At 46.9% G+C, this 22,647-nt stretch overlaps 2 protein-coding genes and 1 long non-coding RNA gene across 4 annotated transcripts in view; 2 read left to right on the forward strand and 1 right to left on the reverse strand.

Annotated features, from left to right (window-relative positions):
- The window catches only part of IFNAR2 (interferon alpha and beta receptor subunit 2), a 38,168-nt gene extending 28,810 nt beyond the window's left edge, over positions 1-9,358 (forward strand). The window contains exon 9 of the mRNA XM_075910968.1: positions 4,193-9,358. Within this exon, the coding sequence (XP_075767083.1) occupies positions 4,193-4,855 (663 nt within the window). The 3' untranslated portion in view covers positions 4,856-9,358. The remainder of the gene's footprint in view (positions 1-4,192) is intronic.
- A 5,251-nt stretch (positions 9,359-14,609) lies between these two features.
- The window catches only part of IL10RB (interleukin 10 receptor subunit beta), a 31,441-nt gene continuing 23,403 nt past the window's right edge, over positions 14,610-22,647 (forward strand). The window contains exon 1 of one of the 2 annotated variants that reach the window (XM_075910999.1): positions 14,610-14,857. In XM_075910999.1, the coding sequence (XP_075767114.1) occupies positions 14,809-14,857 (49 nt within the window). In that variant the 5' untranslated portion in view covers positions 14,610-14,808. The remainder of the gene's footprint in view (positions 14,858-22,647) is intronic. The other variant, XM_006126037.4, reaches the window with a different exon arrangement.
- The window catches only part of LOC142820956 (uncharacterized), a 66,257-nt gene continuing 62,879 nt past the window's right edge, over positions 19,270-22,647 (reverse strand). Inside the window, exon 3 of the long non-coding RNA XR_012897985.1 lies at positions 19,270-19,847. This is a non-coding gene — a long non-coding RNA (uncharacterized LOC142820956). The remainder of the gene's footprint in view (positions 19,848-22,647) is intronic.

The raw sequence follows: 22,647 nt of genomic DNA on the forward strand, positions 1-22,647 counted from the left end.
GCCTCATAAGCAAAGAACATCTTTGTTGAAATACAGTATACACAGAAGTCTGGTCTTCAGTTTCCTTGTATACCAGATGTTATAATTGATCTGCAATCATTCACAGAAGCCTCCTTTGCCAGGAGAGGGCTCTAACTAGTTATTCCAAAACAAAGATGCCACAAGATTCAGTATTTCTCTCTTATCCCTTCAGTCTTTCTTTCATCATTAATTAGTGCATTCTTATATCAAGGAGGATTAGGGGAGAGTTTGTGCTAGAGAATGAAATGGAAATTTTACTAAAAGAAAGGAAATTAGCATAAGAGTACTTTAGAATTGCTATGTTTACATAGCCAACTATAAGTGTTTGACGAAGCTGTCTTTAACTACCAAGTGTCAAAGCTGGAGAACACTTTTGTAGTTACAGGTTTAGAAGAAGTATTCTGGTGATTGTCAACAGCACAGCCCTCATGACCTCAGCTTGCCCTGGGGAGCATCTGCCTAGCCCTCCTCTCCCCGGTCTCCCCGGGGAGAAGCCAACGGCTGGGATGCATGGCCCTCACCCCCCGGCAAGCCTCCAGGAGAAGCAGCCCCATCCTCTCTCCAGAGCCCCCCTCCTCCCAATACCCTGCCCTGACTCCTGCACCCTCACCCCCCGCCCTGAGTCCCTCCACGCATCCCAGCCTGACTCCCATAACCCTCATATCTCTAGACTCCTGCCTTGAGCTCCTCACATCCCCAAACCCCTGTTATGACTCCTGCACCCCCACACCACCAGCCCCTGCCCTGAAAGACCTGAGCAATGCCCGGTAAGTCTCTTAGGGTATGTCTACACTACAAAGTTAGTTCGAACTAACGGACGTTAGTTCGAACTAACTTTAATAGGTGCTACACTAGCGCTCCGCTAGTTCGAATTTGAATCGAACTAGCGGAGCGCTTAGTTCGAACTAGGTAAACCTCATTTTACGAGGACTAACGCCTAGTTCGAACTAGCTAGTTCGAACTAAGGGCTGTGTAGCCCTTTAGTTCGAACTAGTGGGAGGCTAGCCCTCCCCAGGTTTCCCTGGTGGCCACTCTGGCCAACACCAGGAAAACTCTATGCCCCCCTCCCTGCCCCGGACCCCTTAAAGGGGCACGGGCTGGCTACGGTGCCCGTGCCAGGTGCAAGCCTGCCAGCACCCAGCTAGCAGACCCTGCACCTGGCACGGCACAGAGCCACCCACCCGATGCCCCCCAGCCCACCCCCTCTTGCCGGGACCAGGTTGGCGGCTCCCGGGAGCTTGCCCTGGACCGCAAGAGGCGGGCACCTTCCTGGGCTAGTGCGGACATCGTGGACCTCGTCCACGATCTCTGCACTAGGCACAGGAAAGTGGCCGTCTAGGGCAGGAGAGCTGCCAGCCTGGCCACCCAGGACCAGGTGTGCATGAAAATCAAGGGGGTCCACTGAGACCCCCGACACTGAGCCCTGAGCTTACAATGGCCGTCCTGGGTCAGACCAAAGGTCCATCTAGCCCAGTAGCCTGTCTGCCAACAGCGGCCAACCCTAGGGACCCTGGAGGGGATGGACCGAAGACAATGACCAAGCCATTTGTCTCGTGCCATCCCTCTCCAGCCTTCCACAAACTTTGGGCAGGGACACCACTCCTACCCTCTGGCTAATAGGACTCCATGGACCCAACCTCCATCACTTTATCTCACTTCCCTTTAAACTCTGTTCTAGTTCTAGCCTTCACAGCCTCCTGCAGCAAGGAGTTCCACAGGTTAACTATTTGCTTTGTCAAGAAGAACAACTTTCTCTTACTAGTTTCAAGCCTGCTACCCATTCCTTTCCTTTGGTGTCCTCTAGTCCTTCTTTATGGGAACTCAGGAAGAACTTTTCTGAATGCACCCTCTCCACCCAACCCCTGCTTTTAGAGACCTCTATCCTGTCCCCCCTCCGTCTCCTCTTTTCTAAGCTGAACAGTCCCAGTCTCTGTAGCCTCTCTTCATCTGGGACCTGTTCCCAACCCCTGATCATGTTAGTTGCCCTCCCCTCTCCCAGCCTTTCTCTTCCCCTCTCCCACCTCCTTTTCCCAGTCTCCCCCAGTTTTTTTCAATAAAGACAGAGTCAATGTTGGAAGAAACATTATCTTTATTTTGTACATCAATAAGAAGGGGGGCTAGGGAAGGGTAAGTGGAAGGAGGTGAGGGAGGAATGGGGTACGAGCCCCCGATGGGGAGGACTGGGCTGGCTCTGCGGGCTTCTGGGGGTGGAAGCTCTCCTGCAGCCCCCCAATTACTCCCTCTCCCCAGATGGCAGCCTGCGGCAAGTGCAGCCGGGTTGATGGCCGAGTGGTGTGATGTGCCCAGTGTGGGCACTCAGGGCACTCCAAGCCAGAACTTCTTTGCAAGCGGGGCACCCCTTAGAACTGTGTGTCCGGGGTGGGGGTCGGGACCCTTTAAGCGCAGCCCTCGGCTAGCCTGAGACAGTATCTCCATGCTCTAAGTCCTCCTTTTATGCCCTGCCGGCACTGCTTCCGGCCATCCTTAAGCCCTGTTCAGAGTCCACTCAATGTGGACTTACTAGTTCGAACTAGCAAAACGCTAGTTCGAACTAGTTTTTAGTTCTAGATGCGTTAGTTCGAACTAGCTTAGTTCGAATTAACTAATTCGAACTAAGTTAGTTCGAACTAGCGCTGTAGTGTAGACATACCCTCAGTGTATACAGGCAGTCCCCGACTTACGCGGATCCGACTTATGTCGGATCTGCACTTACAAACGGGGCTTTTCTCGCCCCGCAGCTCACGGACGGCGGGTCGCCGCCCGTGTCCTCCGGGGCGAGAAAAGCTTCTCCCAGTCTCCCTGGTCTGCTGGGGGGGTCCAGAAAAGCAGCTGGACCCCCCCCCCCAGCAGACCAGGGACACCCGAGCAAAGCTGCCGCCTGGGCAGCTTTGCTCGTTTGCCCGGGAGCAAAGCTGCCCAGGCAGCGGGACTCCCGCCACCTGGGCAGCTTTGCTCCTGTCCCCCTGGTCTGCTGGGGGGGGTCCAGCAAAGCCGCTGGACCCCCCCAGCAGACCGGGGACACCCGAGCAAAGCCGCCGCCTCGGCGGCTTTGCTCGTTTGCCCGGGAGCAAAGCCGCCCAGGCAGCGGGACCCCCGCCGCCTGTGCGGCTTTGCTCCGGTCTCCCTGGGGTGCTGGGGGGCACTCCCCCCATCACCCCAGGGAGACCGGAGCAAAGCCGCACGGGCAGCGGGGTCCCTCCGCCTGTGCTGCTTTGCTCGGGTCTCCCTGGTCTGCTGGGGGGGGAGGGGGCGCAGCTAGTGCGCCCCCCCCCCCAGCAGACCAGGCTTTTGTTGCAGGACGCCTCGGGTAGAGCAGCTGGGGTGCTGCCGGGTTGGTCCTGTGGGAACCTACCGGGCAGCACCCCAGCTGTTCTGTCCCAGGCTCCAGATTCAGCAGCTGTTGAAACTGATCAGGCTGATTCCAGAAGCTAGGGGCAGAGCAACTCTGCCTCTGGCTTCCTGCAGTCAGCCCCTGGTCAGTTTCAGTGGCAGCAGCTGAATCTGGACGCCAGTTCCGACTTACATACAAATTCAACTTAAGAACAAACCTATAGTCCCTATCTTGTACGTAACCCGGGGACTGCCTGTATATACAGGATTGTGTACAGTTGGCAAATATTAGGGTGTTAAAATTGATCCTTAACTTCCAGGAAGCACGTGGAAAGTGTTACCCTCTGAACCCATGTTCTTTTCACAGGTGAACGTTCAGTCCTAGAAATTTATCTCTGCAAAGAGAGCTGGAAACTTTCTCTTACCCCTCTCCTGTTTTCCTTACTCTGCAAAACCTTGCAACAAAATGTACTTGACCCTTTTCAACAGAAAAAAACTCCACACAAAATACATTTGAAAACACAGTGCCTTCCATTTAGGGTTTTCTTTGGTGAAAAGCATAAGTTCATTTCTGTTCTTATTTGGAACCAATATGCAATGAGTATTCGGTTCTCTGTGTTTGTGTTTTGGAGCATGATGTCATCCTTTTTTGAGTGCAGGAGAGGGAAGACGTCTCGTTTCTCAGAGCTTTGAAGATAAGGCTAAAACATTATTTTGGGGTGTGTATTAATATAAGCGCAAAGTAATGAAGCAGCTGTTAAAGTAAGTAGGAGGATTACTTTCTTATACTCTTATCTGTGTGTAATTTTTGTGTGTGTGTTTTTTTGTTTTGTTTTCTTAGGAAACCACAAATACATTACACTGCTCGGTGCATGTCCCTGATCCTGAAATAGTGTGCTCTGTACAAATCATCCATAAGGAGATTATAAAAAAGGAGTGGGAATACTGTGATGATGATGATGATGATAGTGGAAGTGATAGCGAAAATTCTGATGAATACACCAAACGTGGCATCTTGGGCAGAATTGTAAATTCCCATGCCAAATCGAATACTTTTGTGCAGCAGTCTATAGACTGTGCATCTGCAGAGAGTAGCAGTCAAGCAATTAAATTGCTGGATTCTGATGCAGAAAATTCTGAAGAGGATCAATCAGTCATTAAAGAAAATGAAAGCACAAGTAAAGTGTTGTTTCATCCTTCATCTGAAGTAAACCATTCCTCAACTTCTGACTTAAGGAACAGTGCTTGCTTTAACATAAACTTAAGCACTGTGATGCTGAGAGACCCTGAGAAGACCTGGGATGAATCTACAACATTAGTCACTCACCAAGAGGATGAAGTTGACTTGCAAGATTATTGCGCTTTTGAGGAATTTGAATCAAAACCTTTTACTAACATAGACTATAGTAAGAGGCCAGATTGTCATAACAGCTCACATGAATGGCAAAAGCCTAGTGTGTCAGATGAAAGTGATACATCAGATTCAGAATACATAAGGAGATGAACTGGTACAAGGAAGAACCACTTTATAAAATATGAACATACAATTGATCATGTTTCAGAGTACCTATTTCTGGTTTGATCATACAGGTCAGTTTCTGATGACTTTGAATTTTTTAAAAATTCTAAATATATGTCTGTACATTATAAAAGCATGCAGGACTCATGTTAATGAACAGTATTTTGGTAGCCTAGGGATTCTCTGCACAAGGGAGTTAGTGCAGATTGAAAATACCTGTGTACACATGAGACAATCCTTTACTTAGTCCTCTTTACTTAGTGCACATTCTGAAGTCTTCCTCCTAAGTGTACTATGTTAAATGAAAACTAGTTAGTGCAGACTATTGCTCATGTGTGCACAATGTTGCTGCATGATAATTTGGCACTCCTCCAACATTTAACTTACACTGCTGTGCGGGGTCAAATGATGGGCATATGGGTCCCATCAGATGCCTCAGTACAATTCAGGAAACCCAGGCGTGCAAAACCATTAATAATCTCCAGAGCATTACCAGAATTTATAACGTGGTGCAATAGAGCCTTCTGCATGGCAGCACACACGTGTGTGAGAATTTCTCCAATAGTCGATCACCCTGCATCAAACTGGACCAGTAACAGTTAAGGTGGCCAGCCTCAGATGACTATGGACACCCACTTCTCAGTGTGTTATGGGACATTACACGTTGGTATGGTGCCACTGCAGCTAGTTCAGTACAGATCTCAGAAAAGGCTGCTTTCCCTGTCTTGAAATTCTGTTGCTACTGCTGGTCATCCTAGGTCTGCAGAACAATCCCACTGTATCGGTATGCAGATTCCCCCATGGTGCCTCCTACTGGTCACGCTGGGAATTAGCTCAGTTGTCCAACTGCGCCTTTCTATAGGGTTGTCTTGCCATCGTCACTCCTGTGTTGGCTGTCTCAACCCTCTGGACCCATGTCACTCACTGGACGGCAGCGCCCTCTTTGGGGCACAGCCCTCCAGTGGTGTCCCAGCTCCGATTTCCCCCCATTCCATGGGAACCCACAGTCCTAAATCTGTCCCCGTGCCACAGTGGCAAACTGCAGCGGATTGTTAGCCCCTCCCTCGGAGCAAACTGCTGTCCTTCAAAGTGTAGCCACTTCCTTCAGTGACCAGTGGCTCAAACACGGGAGGGAACTCAGACCCGCTCATTGCTCTGAGACCTGGCCCAGAGTGGCAGCTACCTGCTGCCCTCCTCCACTCTTCTCTACTGCCTGCCTTCCCTGGGTCACTTTGCCCATAGCTCTTGGACCCTCTCAGCCCTTTTATTAGAGGCCTAGTCTGGCTGTTATCAGGCTGGCGCAGCCTCTGACTCCCCTGAATTTGCCCAGCATTGTTCTGTCCTTGGTGCTCCTTCAGGCAGCCAATCCTCCTCCCTTGTCCTTCAGAGAGAGACATATTTGTGCTCAGCTGAGCAACCCCTCATATCTGGGCTGCTCCTGCAAGCCTCCTTCTCATTGGCTGGGGTCTACGCAGGCTCCCTCCAGCCTGCTTTAACCCCTTTCCCTGCCAGACGGGGGCAACTGCCACACTGTACCCACCAATCAGTGCTGGTTCCCTAAGCACAGCACCAAGTGAAGTTGCTCCAAGAGTACATTAGTGGTTGCTTGATATTCTGCTCATTCCTCAGGGTAGCCAGAGCAGCGCCTTGGTGATGTGGCAGTTGGAGGCCAAAGCCACCCATAACTGAGAGCTCAAATAAAGCCCAGATAGCCTCTCTGTATTCACAATTACCAGACTCATGGGCTACGTCTACATTGGCATGAATTTCCGAAAATGCTTTTAACGGAAAACTTTTCAGTTAAAAACATTTTCGGAAAAGAGTGTCTAGATTGGCAGGATGCTTTTCCGCAAAAGCACTTTTTGCGGAAAAGCGTCCGTGGCCAATCTAGACGCGGTTTTCCGCAAAAAAAGCCCCGATCACCATTTTCGCGATCGGGGCTTTTTTGCGGAAAACACTACTGTGCTTTTTACACTGGCCCTTTTGGGCAAAAGTCTTTCGGAAAAAGACTTTTGCCCAAACGGGAGCAGCATAGTATTTCCAGAAAAGCACTGACGATCTTACATGAGATCGTCAGTGCTTTTCCGCAAATTCAAGTGGCCAGTGTAGACAGCTGGCAAGTTTTTCCGCAAAATCAGATGATTTTGCGGAAAAACTTGCCAGTCTAGACACAGCCATGGTGTGGCGCATTGTTGCCTCCATGCTGGCCAGCAGCAGTTTGAAAGGTGCTAGCTTTCCTCGACAGGAATCAAATCAGGTAGAGAGAGCAAAATCATGGAATTTTTGAAATTTTACTTTGTCTTGGAATTCCACTGGTTTCTGCAACGCATTTCACAGTGCGCAAGGAAACAAATCCTAGAGTGCACACAGCTCTCCAGCAAAGGAGCATGGTATACTTACCCAAAATGGTATATGTGTTGTATGCACAAAGCCTCCGCCATGTACATGCAATGATGCAAACTGAAAAAAGGCACACCTGTCCCATATGCATGCTGTTAGAGCAACTTACGTATTGTGCACCAAATGGTACACATCAGCTCAGAGCAAACAACCTGTTGTGCAGATAAGCTATTAGTGTACAATACTAGCTATATTTCACACACAAAGAAGTGAAGTACAAATCTGAAAGTAATTGTGTATAGTAACAATATATGCCAGTTATTAAACTTTGTAAATTCTTGCACATGGTCTACAGACAAGTCTACTTTAAGTGTTAATAAATAGTAAATCTTTAACAAAAATTCACCACCAGAAACAAAAATAATGATATCATACGGGGGGAATATCTTCCCACAAAATAATCTCTATGACCAGTCTCTGTTTGGGGAGTTACATTGAAAAATGTTGAAACCATTGCAAAGAGTAGAGTAATGCTGCATTCCTGTAAATCAGTGGTTCCTGCCTGTGGTCTGTGGACCCCTGGTAGTCCACAATGGTACTGCAGGGGCTCTGTGGAAAGTTTAAAAATGAGGATTGGGCCCTTTACTTCCTTTTCCATTTCCTTTTTTTTCTCCCCCAAGAAAGAGGGAAGTGACATTTTTATATGCTTGTAAAGGTTGGAAACCACTGCTGTAAATGAATTAATCCTACACAGAAACTGTTTGTGGCGAGAAAACTAATCAAGTGAAAACCACAGGAAAAGAAAGAAAACTCACATTAATTCGAATTGTTTCTCCTGTATTCGTATAGTTTAAACAGATCTCAGCATTTTATTGTATCTGTAGTGAAACAGGAACCCAATCAGTTGATGGCCATAGCACATTTGGTGGAAGAGCACTCTTAAAATTCTGGAGTATAAAATATTATTTTTCCACAAAACATGTTTCATTGCACAACATTAAAGATGAAATTTTAGTCCAATTTAAAATAATACTAATAAATGGAGATATACCATCTTATAGAGTGGAAAGGGACCTTGAGAGGTCATTGAGTCTACTCCCCTGCCCTCACAGCAGGACCAAGTACTATCTCTGACAGATTTGTCCCAGACCTCTAAAGGATTAAACTCACAATCCTGGGTTTAGCAAGCCAATGCTCAAACCACTGAGCTATCCCTCCCCCTGAGTTTAAGGTTTGGTCTACACTACAGAATTATGTTGATGCAATGTAGTATATGTCAATCTAGTTAAAGAAGTATCTATAGTTAATTTCTCTCCCACCTGGATGCCTTGCTATGCCAACTTAATAATTTCACCTTCACAAGTGGCATAGAGTGAAGATTGATGTAGTTAGGTTAGCACAGCATCTGTAGACACCACATTGCTTATTTTGACTGTTACTGGCTTTCAGGAGCCATTCTAAAATGCCCCACACTGACAGTACAATCGATACAAGTATTACTGGTGAGGATGCACGCCACCAACACAAACAGCGAAGTGTGGACACGCACAAGCAATGTAATTATTGCAATGGCTGTATACTGATTTATGTTAGGACAACTTATTTTGTAGTGTACATATGGCCTTAGTAAATGGGAATTTTGCCATATGTTTCATTGAGGCCAAGATTTCACTTAATGAGTCTGCAAATACTGTGCCAATATAAGAATGCTTGTAAAATCTGGGAGAGACAATAGGGGGTAACTGCACAGTATATAAAACAGTTCAAAAGAGTAATAAGGTATTAAATATTACATAACATATTTAGACTTATACCATAAGTAAAAAATCTCAATCAGAAGTTTAAGTGTGAAATTCTAATGCAATGTATGATGCTACATGGAATATTCATTTTTGTGGTGAAATAACTAGGAACTATATATGAGCCAGAAAGTTTGAAAACAATATTCTATGAGAACAGTTCAAGCTGCTAAAATAATGCATCTGGTCATTCCTAACTAATAATGGAAGTAGATGTCTTTGTTTTTTTATTTTAATTACTTTATTACCTTTTGTAATTTTTTATATTTTTGTAATATTATTAGCTACCCATTATATTTCGGAGGTGTAGTAAATGCTTTTAAATTTAAATAAAGTTTTTGAAAACATATAACTATTGCTCTGGAATAATGATACCACATATATGCTCCATCTAATCTTGTGGATAGGGTTAAGAATGAAGGTAAACTGTGTGGCATTCTGGCCCCTTTTGTGCCACTGGAAAGCTATCAGCTCTTATCATCGGAGAATTTCATCGGCATAGGGAAGTTTTTGACGGATACAGAGCTGACGCACCCAATTCTTGTTCCAGTCTGCCATGACCCTGTGCATCGTGGCCCAGCTGTGACTATGGTCCCTTGGCAGCCATTGCCAGCCAGTCATGGGATAAGAAAGAAGGTCTTCTCATAGATCGCTAACTGGCTAAAAGATAGAAAATAAAGGGTAGGAATAAATGGTCCATTTTCATAATGAAAAGATGTAAATAGTGGCATCCTCCCTAGGAAATGTGCTGGGACCAGGGCTGTCCAACATGATCATTAATAATCTGGAAAAAGAAGCAGGCAGTGAAGTGGCAACATTTGCAGAGGATACAAAATTATTCAAGAGAAGTCCAGAGCTGACTGTGAAGAATTATAGACACCCAGTGTTGCACTGGCAAAACTTCAGTAATGAATTTGTATTACATACAGATACACTGGAATGGGCCTTTCTCAAGAAGTAAATGGAGAACTCAATAGTGTATACCATGTGGTATCCCGTTTTCTTGACCATTACTTCCAGTTGCCACAGTTTGCCATTCCCAGCCAATGGGAACAGGTAGATCCTTAGCATGACTGCACCCTTGTTTGTTAACCCTTTTATCTTTGCTCAAGAAGTCTGTCTCCTGAATTTCCATCTCAACCTCAGTCCACATGAATACATCTCTATAAATATTTTAGAGTCCATCTGTCTGTCTGTAAGTCTGTTTGTTCAAGAACTCCTCCTAAATTGTAAGAGTTAGAGCCACCAAATTTGATGTGCAGCTTTCTTTTACCTTAACTTAAAGCAAGGTCAGGATTTGGTTGTGTCAGGAAAACAGGAAGTGACGGGAATGGGACTGTTTTCCAGAACATGGAAAGGGAGGGGGCTACTGTTCAATAAGACACAATACTGCAGAGAGTCCACTGGTCCACTTGGGGGCAGCTGCCACAAGACTGGATAAGTAGCTCGTCTTTCCCAACCCTCTCCCCACCTGGCCCTTGGTCGCAGGAGGGAGGAGGAAGAAAGCCCTGCCAGACCCTGGGGAAAGTCCTTGCTGGATTGGGTGGGGGAAGGCCCCTGCTGGATACAGGGTCTGGGCAGCAGGGCCGGCCCACAACATCTTGGCACCTGAGGTGGGGAGCTCAATTGATGCCCCCATGTCCCCTCGCTTGGGCCAAAACTTTGAAAGGTCTCAATTCTGCCTTCTTCCTGTTCTATTCCTCTCATGGGACTGCTCTGCTACCTACATATGCACCAGCAGCAGACACAATTTTCTACACTCTGGGTCCTAGTGGCGCCTCCCCACAGTCCTCATGGTAAGGCCAGCCCTGCTGGGCAGGAGAGGGCAAAAAGACCTCCATAGGCCAGATGCAGCCCGCCAAGCGGGTTGATGCGGCCTACATAGACCGTGCCATTCCCCCGCCCCTAGGCCAATTAGGGTGTGGGGAAGTGCACAAAGTTTCCTCCACCCTACCAGGAGCACAGGGCGCTTAGAAGCATCACGTGCTCCTGGTAGGGTGAGAGGTGACTTCACACACTCCCCCGCACTCATGCCCTGATTCGCCTGGAGGTTGGGGGAGTGCATGAAGTTTTCTCCACACTTCCCCCACCCTACAAGGAGTGCGTGGTGCTTAGAAGTGCCATGAGCTACTGGCAGGGTGGTAGGAGGCTTTGCGCGCTCCCCCACCCCCAGGCCAATCAGGGCCTGGGGGTGGGGGGAAGCATGCAAAGTTTTCTCTGCCCTGACCCTGCCCTGTGAGGCATGAACAGCTCTTAGAAGGGCCACAACCTCCTGACAGGGCAGGAGGAGACTTCATATGCTCTCTCTCCCCCAAACCCTGATTGGCCTGGGGGCAGAACGGGGAGCACGTGAAGTCTCCTCCCACCGCCAGGGGCAGGGACACCTAGGGGGAACCTCTGGGGAGGAGGGGCCAAAGACTTCACATGCTCCTCCACCCCCAGACCAATCATGGTCTGTGGGTGGGGAAGCAGGGAAGTATCTTGGTCCCCGCCCTTCCACTTGAGGCACCACCCCTTCCAATTCTGCCCGGGGCCACTTCAGAAATTTCTGAAGTGGCTCCCGACAAAAAATTATTGCCCACACCTGGGCTGGGGGGAGAGAAAAGACCTCTGCCAGCAGAAGGGGGGCAGGGAGAGAGAGAATGCCTCTACTGGCTGGGGAGAATGGAGAAGGTTTCTGACAGCTGGGGGAGACTTGAGGGATGAAAAGGCCTCTACTGGCTGGGGAGGAGAGAAAGCCCGGCTGTATGGAACCCCACCCTGAGCCCCCCTGACCTCAACACCCTCAGCTTCCAGCCCTGCCCCCCGACACATTCCCAAGGTCCTGTCCTGACTCCTGCCAGCTCCATGCACTGAAGGATCCAGGCAACACCGGGTAAATCTTCTATTTTTTAATATATAAGGCAACACCTCCATCCCTTTTTTCCCTGCCTGTCCTTCCTGAGCAGGCTGTACCCTTCTATACCACTATTCCAGTCGTGCATATTATCCCACCTAGTCTCTGTGAAGCCACCTATATCACAGCTGTGTTTATTTATAGCATTTCATGTTCTGCCTGCTTATTCCACATACTTCTTGCAGTAGTATACAGGTATCTAAGATACTGATTTGATTCCCTTCCTCGCCCAGTTTTGTCTTGTCCCTCCTTTATCCCTGCAGTAACAGCCCATGCTCCCCACATATTCCGACCCTTCTCCATGTTTTTAACTAGCCTGTGGGCTTTGGTCACCTGCCCCCTGTCAAGCCCAGTTTAAAGTCTTCTTCACTAGGTTATCTTCCCTGTATCCAAATAAGCTCTTCCCCTTCCTTGATAGGTGGACCCCATCTCAGCTTAGCAGTCCTTACTGGAATAGCATCTATGTGATGAAGTTAGTTTATGTTTAGCTAGAAGCCATCTTGTATAACAGAAACCATTTCAGCTTTTTGTCTTTGCACGTAGGCCAGAGTGAACTTTCTATCACCTCATGCGCCAGGCCAAGACAGATGTGCTATTGGAATGTGTTAATTGGGCTGGTTCAGAGAGAAGAGGTACTCCCTCGTACCTGTCCGCCATCATGTTGATAAGGCTTTGTTTTTCCTAGTCTAATTGATTATTTCTGTAATTGGATGCCCTGACGTCAGACTGTTTAGTTAAGGGTATAAAGATACTAGGATTGATTGTATTAGGTAGCCTTACTGGGCCCGGCTTTGCTGTGACCACGTTTAGCTCACTTTGCTTTTATTGGCCAATAAAACTGTCTGTTTAGCCGCGTAAACTGAGTGAGGCGTTTGCTTCGACATATGTGATAGAACTAAAAGGCATTAATACGTTAACTGACAGGATAAGCACACAACAAGAGGGTGAGGAAGTTAGATTTGGAGATGGATGGCCAGGCATCTGAATGAATATTCATGATTGTGCTCTGGCCCTGAGCCATAATCTAAAGAAGCTGGCTTTCCATCATTGACCTGTCAGCTCTTCATTATTACCTACAACTGACCATTTCATTTAAACTGAATCATTTGCTGATGGCTCAAGGTTATTTCCTATGACCAGCTCTAGGAGATCCTCACTGCTAACAGAAGCCAAGTCTAAAACTGCATCACTTTGTTTGTTTAGGAACAATTTGGGGAAGAAAACTGTCATCTCTCACATGCAGGAATAAGGGGGGGGGGGAGGAGAGGCTGCCAGTATTAGTAGCATTTATTCTGCAATCAATATCCAGGAAACTAATGTCTCCTATTATGACATAATTCCTGGTAATTTTTATTTGTATAATACTAAATAGATTACTATCAATATTTGTGGGTCTACAGAAGAACCCTAATATTATCCCAACAGAATCTCTTTTAAAATCCTTCCACAAAGTTACTGTGGCTCAGATTCACTCCTGTCCATACTATCACATTTCCATTAGGGATATTAGATTGCATGTAATCCAATAACCCTGTAGCCAACAAATATTTTGTTGGTTACAGTTGCCTGATAAGCAGCTCTGCATTGAAAATAACCAAGGAGCCGGCGGGCAGGAAGGCTGGCTCACGCCAAGTCCTGGCAGCTACTCACACTGCAGCTATGTCTTAAAAGTACTTAAGGAGTCAGCAGGCAGGTACAGTATTTAAGTACTTTTAATGCAGAGCCGCAGCACGGGTAGCTGCTGAGACCTGGCATCAGCAAGGACTGAGATAGCCTGCGGGCCGACCCATTAAAAAAATTACTTGCAGAAGAGAGAGAGGGTTGTGTTTAGCTGGCAGCATTAATGCATAAACCTCATAAATCCTACCTAGCCCTGCTTGGAGGACCCCCCTGAAATCTGTCTGAAGCTCCTTAGGGAGCCTTGGATCTGCAGCCTGGTAGATAACCACTGCCTTACAGAGTCTGACCCTTTGGAAATAGCTACGAACATGATTGTTAAAACGGCAAGGAGTCCTGTGGCACCTTATAGACTAACCGAAGTGTTGGAGTATAAAGCTTTCGTGGGCAAAGACCCACTTCGTCACATGCACTACCCCTCTGATGACTGTTAAAAGATACTTTTGTATATGTATGTGCACTAGGTAACATTGTCATTATAGTAAATATATAAGACTATTGTATATTTATAAAGAGGCTATTTCCCGTTGTATTAGCAACCAACCGCTTTTGCCCCGGCACGATTTGTTCCAGGAATGGATAAATGGAGGAAGGTATCGTTTCTCTTGGCTAGTTTCAAAGTGGTACAGAAACACTTCCGAGGGTGCACTACTGAACAGCGCCCTTTCCTTGTAAACTCCCGCCTTCCACCTTTGCTACAACACACGGTCGGACAAGAAGCCCGCCCCAGCACGACGGAGAACGGGCTCGTGGGTGCAAAACCACCGGAGAGCCAAAGCTTGATTCGCACCCCTCGGGTGATTTCAGCGCTGCCTTTCTTCCTCCCTCCCCAGCCCGTCAGTGGGTTTGGGTTTCTCCCCCGGGGCTGGGCGCTCGCCCCGCGTGGAGGTGGCACATGCTGGCACCAAGCGCCTCCGCTTCAGGAGCTCTCGCCTTGCCAAGCAGGCGCAGGGCTCCGCGCTGAGAGCCGGGCTGAGGCGTTTCCTTGTGGCGCGCTGCACCGGGGACAGAGTTCACCTGCGGGCGGGCAGGAAGGCGGAACAGGCCGGGCGGGGAAAAGTCCCACACGGGGAGGCCTCGCCCAGTACGGAGGCGGGAGCAGGCGCTGGCTAGGAAAGCGCCGAGTGAGGCGGCGAGCTAGCAGCCCCTCCGCTGGGCAGTGGCCAGCCAGGCGCTCCTGCCACACCGGGCTACAGCCTGCGGGCAGCCAGGGGGAGCCCGAGGCCATGGCCCGGCTTTTCCAGGCGCTGGTGGCCGGCTGCCTTCTCTGGTCGGGTGAGTGCGCGGGCGCGCCCGGCCCTGCGGGGTAGGGAGGCGGAAAGTCGAAGGGGAAGCCGCTTGGCTGCTTCCCTGCGGGTCCGGGGCCACGGGAGCCGCTGCCGCGCTGGGTGGGCGCTTTGCCCTCGGGCCCTTTCCCGAGGGAGCCGCAGTGGCTCGGCAAGCGAACTAGCGCAGGCCCGGCGAGCCTCAGTCCTGGTGCTGGAGCCCCGGGCCCCGCCCCAAAGAGCTTCCAGCCCCAGCGCGGGGCCAGGGAGCGGCGGGCAGAGGTCCCCTGGGCGCAGCCGTGTGCCAGCAGCCGAAGCTTCGGCGCCTTGTCTGTAGGCAGCCCGCCCCCGCCCTCGGGGGAGGAGGGGACTGAGGGAGGATAAGTAGGTAGTTTTCAATCTCGGTGGGAACTTCGGTGCCATCCTGTCGTGTCTCACAAAACTCCCACTGAATTCAAGTAGTGTGGGGGGGAAGGGACTTTACTTTTAAATGTCTGGCCAACACCGTTTCAGACTTTTCCACAGCTAAGAAAAACTTAAAAAACAAGCCATAGTCTTGCAGCACCTTAAAGACTACCAAAATATGTCGATGGGATCATAAGATTTCATGGGCACAACCTACTTTTCCAGATGCCAAGCCAAGCCCCCTGGGGATAAGCTCAAACCACTTGAGACTGGCTTGTTTTCTTCGGGCCTTCTTAGCTCCCAACAAAGGACCTGGTGTTGAAACAGATCCGTGGCACGCAGCAGTGACAGATGCCCCCACCCCCCAGTTTGCCTCCTGGCACTATGGCAATTGAGGAGGATTGGTTAGGTAGCTCTCCAAAGGGACTGATTATCAAATCATAGCAATATGTAGGGACTGGAAGGGGCCTCAACTAGTCCTCTAGTTCACTATTGTGGACTGGAAGCTAGGTAATAACTAGGCCATCCTTGACAGGTAAAACTTAAAAAACATCAGATAGTCTTGCAGCACCTTAGAGACCAACAAAAAATGTATATGGTGTCACACCACTATTTACTTTTTTATTGATCTTTAAGGTGCTGCAAGACTATTTGATATTTTTAAAGTTTTTCCAGTTACAGACTAACTCAGCTACCCCTCTGAAATCTTTGACGGGTGTTTGTCTGACCTCTTCCTAAGAGATATTTTTAGGCAATTTATTCCAGAGATTAACCGGCCTGACAGGAAGTTGTTCCTAATGTTCAACCTAAACCTCCCTCTTGCAATTAGTGCTCCACTTAGGAAGGAACAATCAGTTCCATACATACAAGATGGGAAGCGACTGTCTGGGAAGGAGCATGGCGGAAAGGGATCTAGGGGTCATTGTGGACCACAAGTTGAATATGAGTCAACAGTGTGATGCTGTAGCAAAAAAAGCAAATATGGTTCTAGGTTGTATCAACAGGTGTGTTGTAAGCAAAACTCGTGAAGTCATTCTGCCGCTCTACTCTGCACTAGTTAGGCCTCAGCTGGAGTACTGTGTCCAGTTCTGGGCGCCACATTTCAAGAAAGATGTGGAGAAATTGGAAAGGGTACAGAGAAGAGCGAGAAGAATGATTAAAGGTTTAGAGAACATGACCTATGAAGCCAGGCTTCATGAACTGGGCTTGTTTAGTTTGGAAAAAAGAAGATTAAGGGGGGACATGATAGCGGTTTTCAAATATCTAAAAGGGTGTCACAAGGAGGAAGGAGAAAATTTGTTCCTCTTGGTTTCTGAGGACAGGACAAGGAGTAATGGGCTTAAAGTGCAGCAGGGGAGGTTTAGATTGGACATTAGGAAAATATTCCTAACTGTCAGGGTGGTCAAATATTGGAATAAATTGCCAAGGGAGGTGGTGGAATCTCCCTCTCTGGAGATATTTAAGAACAGGTTAGATAGACATCTGTCAGGGATGGTGTAGATGGAGCTTGGTCCTGCCTTGAGGGCAGGGGGCTGGACTCGATGACCTCTTGAGGTCCCTTCCAGTCCTATGATTCTATGAATTTAAGCTCTTTACAATCATCAGAGGTTAAGGAGAACTGTTTTTCTTCCCAGGTACTGCAGAAGTTCCCTAAAAGTGTAGGGTAGGGGCACCTGTGCCAGAACCATGACCCAATCCCCATGCTACCTCTTCCTCCAAAGACCCTGCCCATTGAATGCTTCTCTCCACCTCTTCCTACCGCCTATTGTTTATCCTTACAGTTAGTAACGTGGGGAGGGCTAAAAGTTATGGGGCCCTGGCTCCCCAGACATGCTGTTCTGGGGGCCCCTGGCCTGTCATCTCTTGGAACAAGCATTTATGTACTTGAAAGCTGTTACCATGTCCCCCCTTAGTCTTCTCTCCTCCAGACAAAAACCAGTTTTTTCAATGTTTCTTCATAAGTTATGTTTTCTAGACTCTCCATTATTTTTGTTGCTTTCCTCTGGACTTTCTGCTAATCTGAAATGGAGTGCCCAGAATAGGGATGTTAAAAATAATGTAATACGGTAACCATGTAATCATTAAATATCCTGTCAGTTACATGGTTAAGCATTACTTTTACATAGGGCATTAATGACTCTGCATTAGGTACTGGGAGGCTCCCGGTGTGCATCAGTTCCCTGCTGCCAGCAACGTTTTTTAAATGCAGAGCCATAGCTGGAGCAGCCTAGGAGCAGGGGTAGCAGACGGGACCTGGTGTGTGCGGGGATTGAGACTGCCTGCCTGCCAGCCAGCCAACCAGCTGGCCGGCTGGCTCCAAATTTACTTGCAGAACTGCAGCGGGGGTGGGGGACAGCGCAGTTAACTGATAACACTGATTACACTCTAACATCCCTAGCCCAGAACTGGACACACTACTCCAGCTGAGGCATTCTCAGCACTCAGTAGAATGGAAGAATTACTGTACTCATGTCTTGTTTACTCCTGCCATGCTCTCTTCTCAGTGCTACTAACTGAATAAAGCAGGCAATGTTTGGGGTGGGGCACTCATCTGTGTTGTATACATTGTTATTGCAGGAATGTCAAGAGCTCAGTGAGCCTTGCAGTTAAGTGTATGGTGCTTTTATTGCTGACCTCCTCAGTACTTTGCTGAGTTGCTTGATTTTCTTGTCTTCCCAAAGGCCCAGGTCTGAGAAATCTCCATCTTTAAAATACTTGTACTGGGGCCAGTTGGCCAATTCAGAACTTTTTCTTTTTCAACATATCAATCTAGTATGTTTACTCTAGAGTTTAACTATTGCTGTGCTCTAAATAATCTTGTTTACATTAGGTATGATTAGGGAGGGAGTCTTTGTCTGATCTTTGGTATTAATTAAATATTGAATCAAATTTTCCCCTCAGTTTTATTGGTATAATTCTATTGAAATCAAAAGACATAGGAACAAGGAGAATTTGACCATCCACATGTAAGGGCATCCATCAGCCAAAGAGCATATGATTTGTGTAGAGGGAGTATGCCTGTGTAACTGAAACACTCCAGATCCCATGCAGCAATTGAAGAAATAGCAATAAGAAGAAAGTACTGACGCTGATATTTATATTTTAAATGAAAATTAAATAATAAACATTTTTAAACATTTATACTAAGGCCAAATAGAGTGTCTGCAGTTTGCAACAGCTGAGACTCTGGGCCTGTGCTCAATAGCAAAAGACTCTTACAAAGTCTTAAAAGTGACCTGAAAAAGAATTTATTTTTATATGGATCTGAGTCTGAAATAAGAGGCTAGTTTAGGAGGACCATTTTATTTTACTAATAAAATAAAGTGTTATTGGTTTGTTTCTACGTTGCAAATAACAAAGCTCAAGTTTTGCATTTTATGGTTTTACTAGAAGACTTTTTGTGAAGATGCTTATTGTGAGCTCCTCCCCTCCCCCTTTAGTTAAAGTTGTGGAGTGATGAAATTTTAATAAAGGGTTCATTGGCTAGGGCAGTCAAATAGATGATATACAAAAATAAAAGTTCAAATAGTCTAAAATCCCTGCGCTTCTGAATTGCAGAGTGCTGAGATTCTTGCCTCCTTTGATGTCATTACTTAACTAGTTCTCCAGTCAGATAGACAAGATCTGATATTTGGGAGAGGTGGGAAAAGCACCAAGCAGAACTTTTAAAACAAACATCTTTCACACTTCTTTATACATCATATAACAATGAAAAGCAGCACAATTCTACTTCTGCTTCCAGGTCATTTTTATTTGTCATGTTGAAATTGTGTGTGTGAGTTGTTAGCACCTTTGGAGAAAATGATGTACAACGGAAGTTTCTGCAGCCAGCCAGAAGGCTGCTTTGCCAAAACAATGACATTAGATATTGTCTTTACAGGTCAATTTCCTTGTGTAGTGGATATCTGAGAAAATAAACATTTATTTGCATTCTGGGGAGGGCAGGGATGGAGTGGGGGCAAAGAGGTGATGGTGTTATCTGCATAAACGAAGCATACGAGATCTTTTATAGGGGAAAAGGCAGTATGCCACATTTATTGAGAATACAATGGGTGCATATGCTTTTCAGTCATTCACACACACGCAGTCTTGCCAGACGATGTTATAGTTACCAGTCCAGAGTCTGTATCAATCTAGTGGCCAGCTAAATCGAACACAGAGAGGGAGCAGGGCTCTGTCGGTCGATCAATCTGATGCTCCTGGATTTGTTGGCAAGATGAACCCAAAGTTCCATAGCAAAGCACCCTGCTTTTATCATCTTTTTCTCTGTTGAAATCAATGTATTCTGCTGTGTCATTATGTGACTGGAGTGTTACCTTGTTGATGTCAGTCGTTCCCAAACATCTCTTGAAGGCTCATCCTGTCCTGGATTGTTAATCAGTTGTATTTAGGGATGCCCGCCCTTTACCTTTAAAGCCGTCAATTCTGCCAATCTGATCCATTCTTGACCGTTGGTACGCATTGACGGTTTCTCTGCTTTTTGCAGTCTGTCTTTTACAGTTTGCCTTCACCTGCATTGCCCCTTTTCTCTTGACCATCTGGCTCTAATGATGACCTTCACACGTTATCTCATTCACACAATCTTTCACAAAATCCTTCAAAAGTAAACAAAACTGTTTTATATTAATCAAAATCAAAACAATTCACTTCGAAGGCCTGGGCCTTCAATATTTCTAATCTCTTAAACATAGACACAATATGAGATCCTGTCTCTTTACTTACTAAAACTTTAGAACAAGGAAATATAGGAGATATATACTTTATTAAGGATTTTGACTTACTACAATCTTAAATATGATTATATGTTACCTTACATTACTAAACCTAAAATACCAATATAAAAAAGAAGAAATGGCTTTCAATCCTAACAGTGGGTGAGGGCGTGGTGGGCAAGAGGTTGTTTACATGGGCTGTAGGGTTCAGAGGTTAAAGGGTCAAAGAGCATGGGATACAGGAATGGGGGATCAGAGGGTGTTAGGCACTGGGGAGCAAGGGGATGGGTTGGGACTAGGCGGATGGCAACATTTTATTTGCATGTTTGCATAATGAATATGCAAATAAAATGTTGCCAGTCCCCGGCATAAAAAAGGTTGGGAACCACTGTTATATAGAGCATTTGTTTGTTCATTCGTCCATATTTCCAGTGGGTGAACATATTATCTCCTTAGCGCTGCTGATCTGGAATACAAACAGTTTAGAACACTGACCAGTAGCTTCAGCTTGAGCTACAAATTGTCATAGCAATATTGTTCAGAGGTGTGAAAATTCACACTATGACCAGCATAGTTTTATTGAGTAAACCCTCACTATAGACAGAGCTATGTTAGGGGAAGGCTCCTTCCAGCAACACATCTAGGCTACATATATACTGCAGGCTTCTTGCGCAAGAACTCTTTTGCCCAAGAGTTCTTGTGCAAAAGGTCTTGCGTGAGAGCACGCCCATGCTGCTATGTACTTTTGCACAAGGGATGTGCTTTTCTGAGGAAGTGGGTCTGGCCCACGAAAGCTCATCATCTAATAAACCATCTTGTTAGTCTTTAAAGTGCTACACAATCCTGTATTTTGCTCCATGACACTGTGGACGCTCTCTTGCACAAAAAAGCTCTGAGGCCATTTTAGTTGTAGGGGTTTCAAGAAACCCCTGTTCCTATCCAAACTGCCTTTTTGCGCAAGAGGGCTTATTCCTCGTGGGGAGAGGAATAACTCCTGCGCATGAAGCCTTCTGTTCCAATGCCTTACTGTAAATTTACATGCGCAAGAACACGCGTTCAATGTAGACGCTCCACAAGTTTTTGCACAAGAATGGCTGTTCTTGCGCAAGAAGCCTGCAGTGTAGACGTAGCCCTAGTGTCTTCTAAGAAGTGGTGTTCCTACACTAACTGAAGAACTTCTGTTGGTGTAGACTGCATCTGCAATATGGATCTATACTAGTATATCATTGCCAGTATAGTCTCCGTAGTGTAAACATATCTTCAGCATGTAGTAGATCCGGAAGAATCTTGATGATCACAGATGAAATCTGGTTTCCATTGAGGTTGCTGGGACTTCTCCATTTACTTTAATTAGGCCAGGATTTCACCCAAGTTCATTTGGCATGATGGAAAGTGAAATGCCAGAATGTCTTTAAATCAAAAATTCTAGGTCCAATTTATGTACACAAGTGACTGATGTTTTCTTCTAATTTAGTAGATCTCACTGAAATTTTATGGGTTCAGAAAGAGGTCATAATTGAGAAAGTAAACTCTATATTTGAAGTGGAGTTCCTGTTTTCAGATTTATTCTCTGTCTTGTGCAGGTGCATGGAGAGTACTTTTCACATATTAGTTTCATGCATCTTTTACATAACAAATACTCACATAAAACTACTATTTAGTCTTTTTTCTTAAAGAGAATGAACATTATTTGATTTCTCTCCTGTGGCTTAAAATGAAATTGGATCTATCAAAGTAGTTCATTATGTCATTCAGATGTAACATGAAACGTGATGTTTTCTGTTTTTAGTTTGCAGTGGCTAATAAATTTAGAAATTAACAATAACAAAAAAAGAATTCTAAAGAAACTAGGGAGCTGTGCTCCCTGCTGGCTGCGCTCGCCAACCCCCCTCTCACAGGGGGTAGGCAACCCCCTGCTCTTCCGCCAGCCACCAGGGAAGGCCAGGCACGCCAGCCCGGGTCCCCTTTCTTCTTCCTCCCCCCTGGACAACCCAGATCCCTTCTCCCTTTCCTCTACCCTCCTGCGAGCCCGGGTACCTTCTCTCTCCCCTCCCTTCTGCAAGCCCAGGCCCCCCTTCTCCCTTCCCCTGTTGCACCTTCTCTCTCCTCCCCCCCACCCCATCAGCCAGAATCCCTTCTCCCCCACCAGCCCAAGCCCCCTTCTCCCCTCCAAACCTATTCCCCCCTCTGGCCAGGCCTGGCCTTCTCACCCCCAATCACTGGGCAGTTGGGTCAGGCCAAAGCCTCACATGGACAGGAATGGCCCTCTCTCCCCCAGCCTCTGAGCACAGGGGAGAGGAGAGTGGGTAGGCCCCATGGCTTCTGGCTCCCATGCGGACAAGTGAGGACGGAGGGATGGGCTGAGGGCAGAGGGAGGAGCTGCAGGATGCAAAGTGACGCAAGAAAAGTGTTCTTTAATATATAAAAAGCTTCAGAGGAGTAGCTAAGTTAGTCTGTAACAGGAAAAACTTAAAAAACAACAAATAGTCTAGTAGCACTTTGCAGACTAACAAAACATGTACAGTAAAACTCCATTGGTCCAGCATCCAATGCTCCGGCACTCCTGATGGTCCAGCACCATTGGGAACCCGGAAGTGCTCCGGGCAGCCAGACAATTGGAGCTGCTCTGCGCCCGGCTTCCCCGATTCAGCCGCTGCTGTAACTGACCAGCAGCTGAATCAGA

This window comes from Pelodiscus sinensis, chromosome 1 (genome assembly GCF_049634645.1).
Source record: "Pelodiscus sinensis isolate JC-2024 chromosome 1, ASM4963464v1, whole genome shotgun sequence".
Lineage (NCBI taxonomy): Eukaryota > Metazoa > Chordata > Testudines > Trionychidae > Pelodiscus > Pelodiscus sinensis.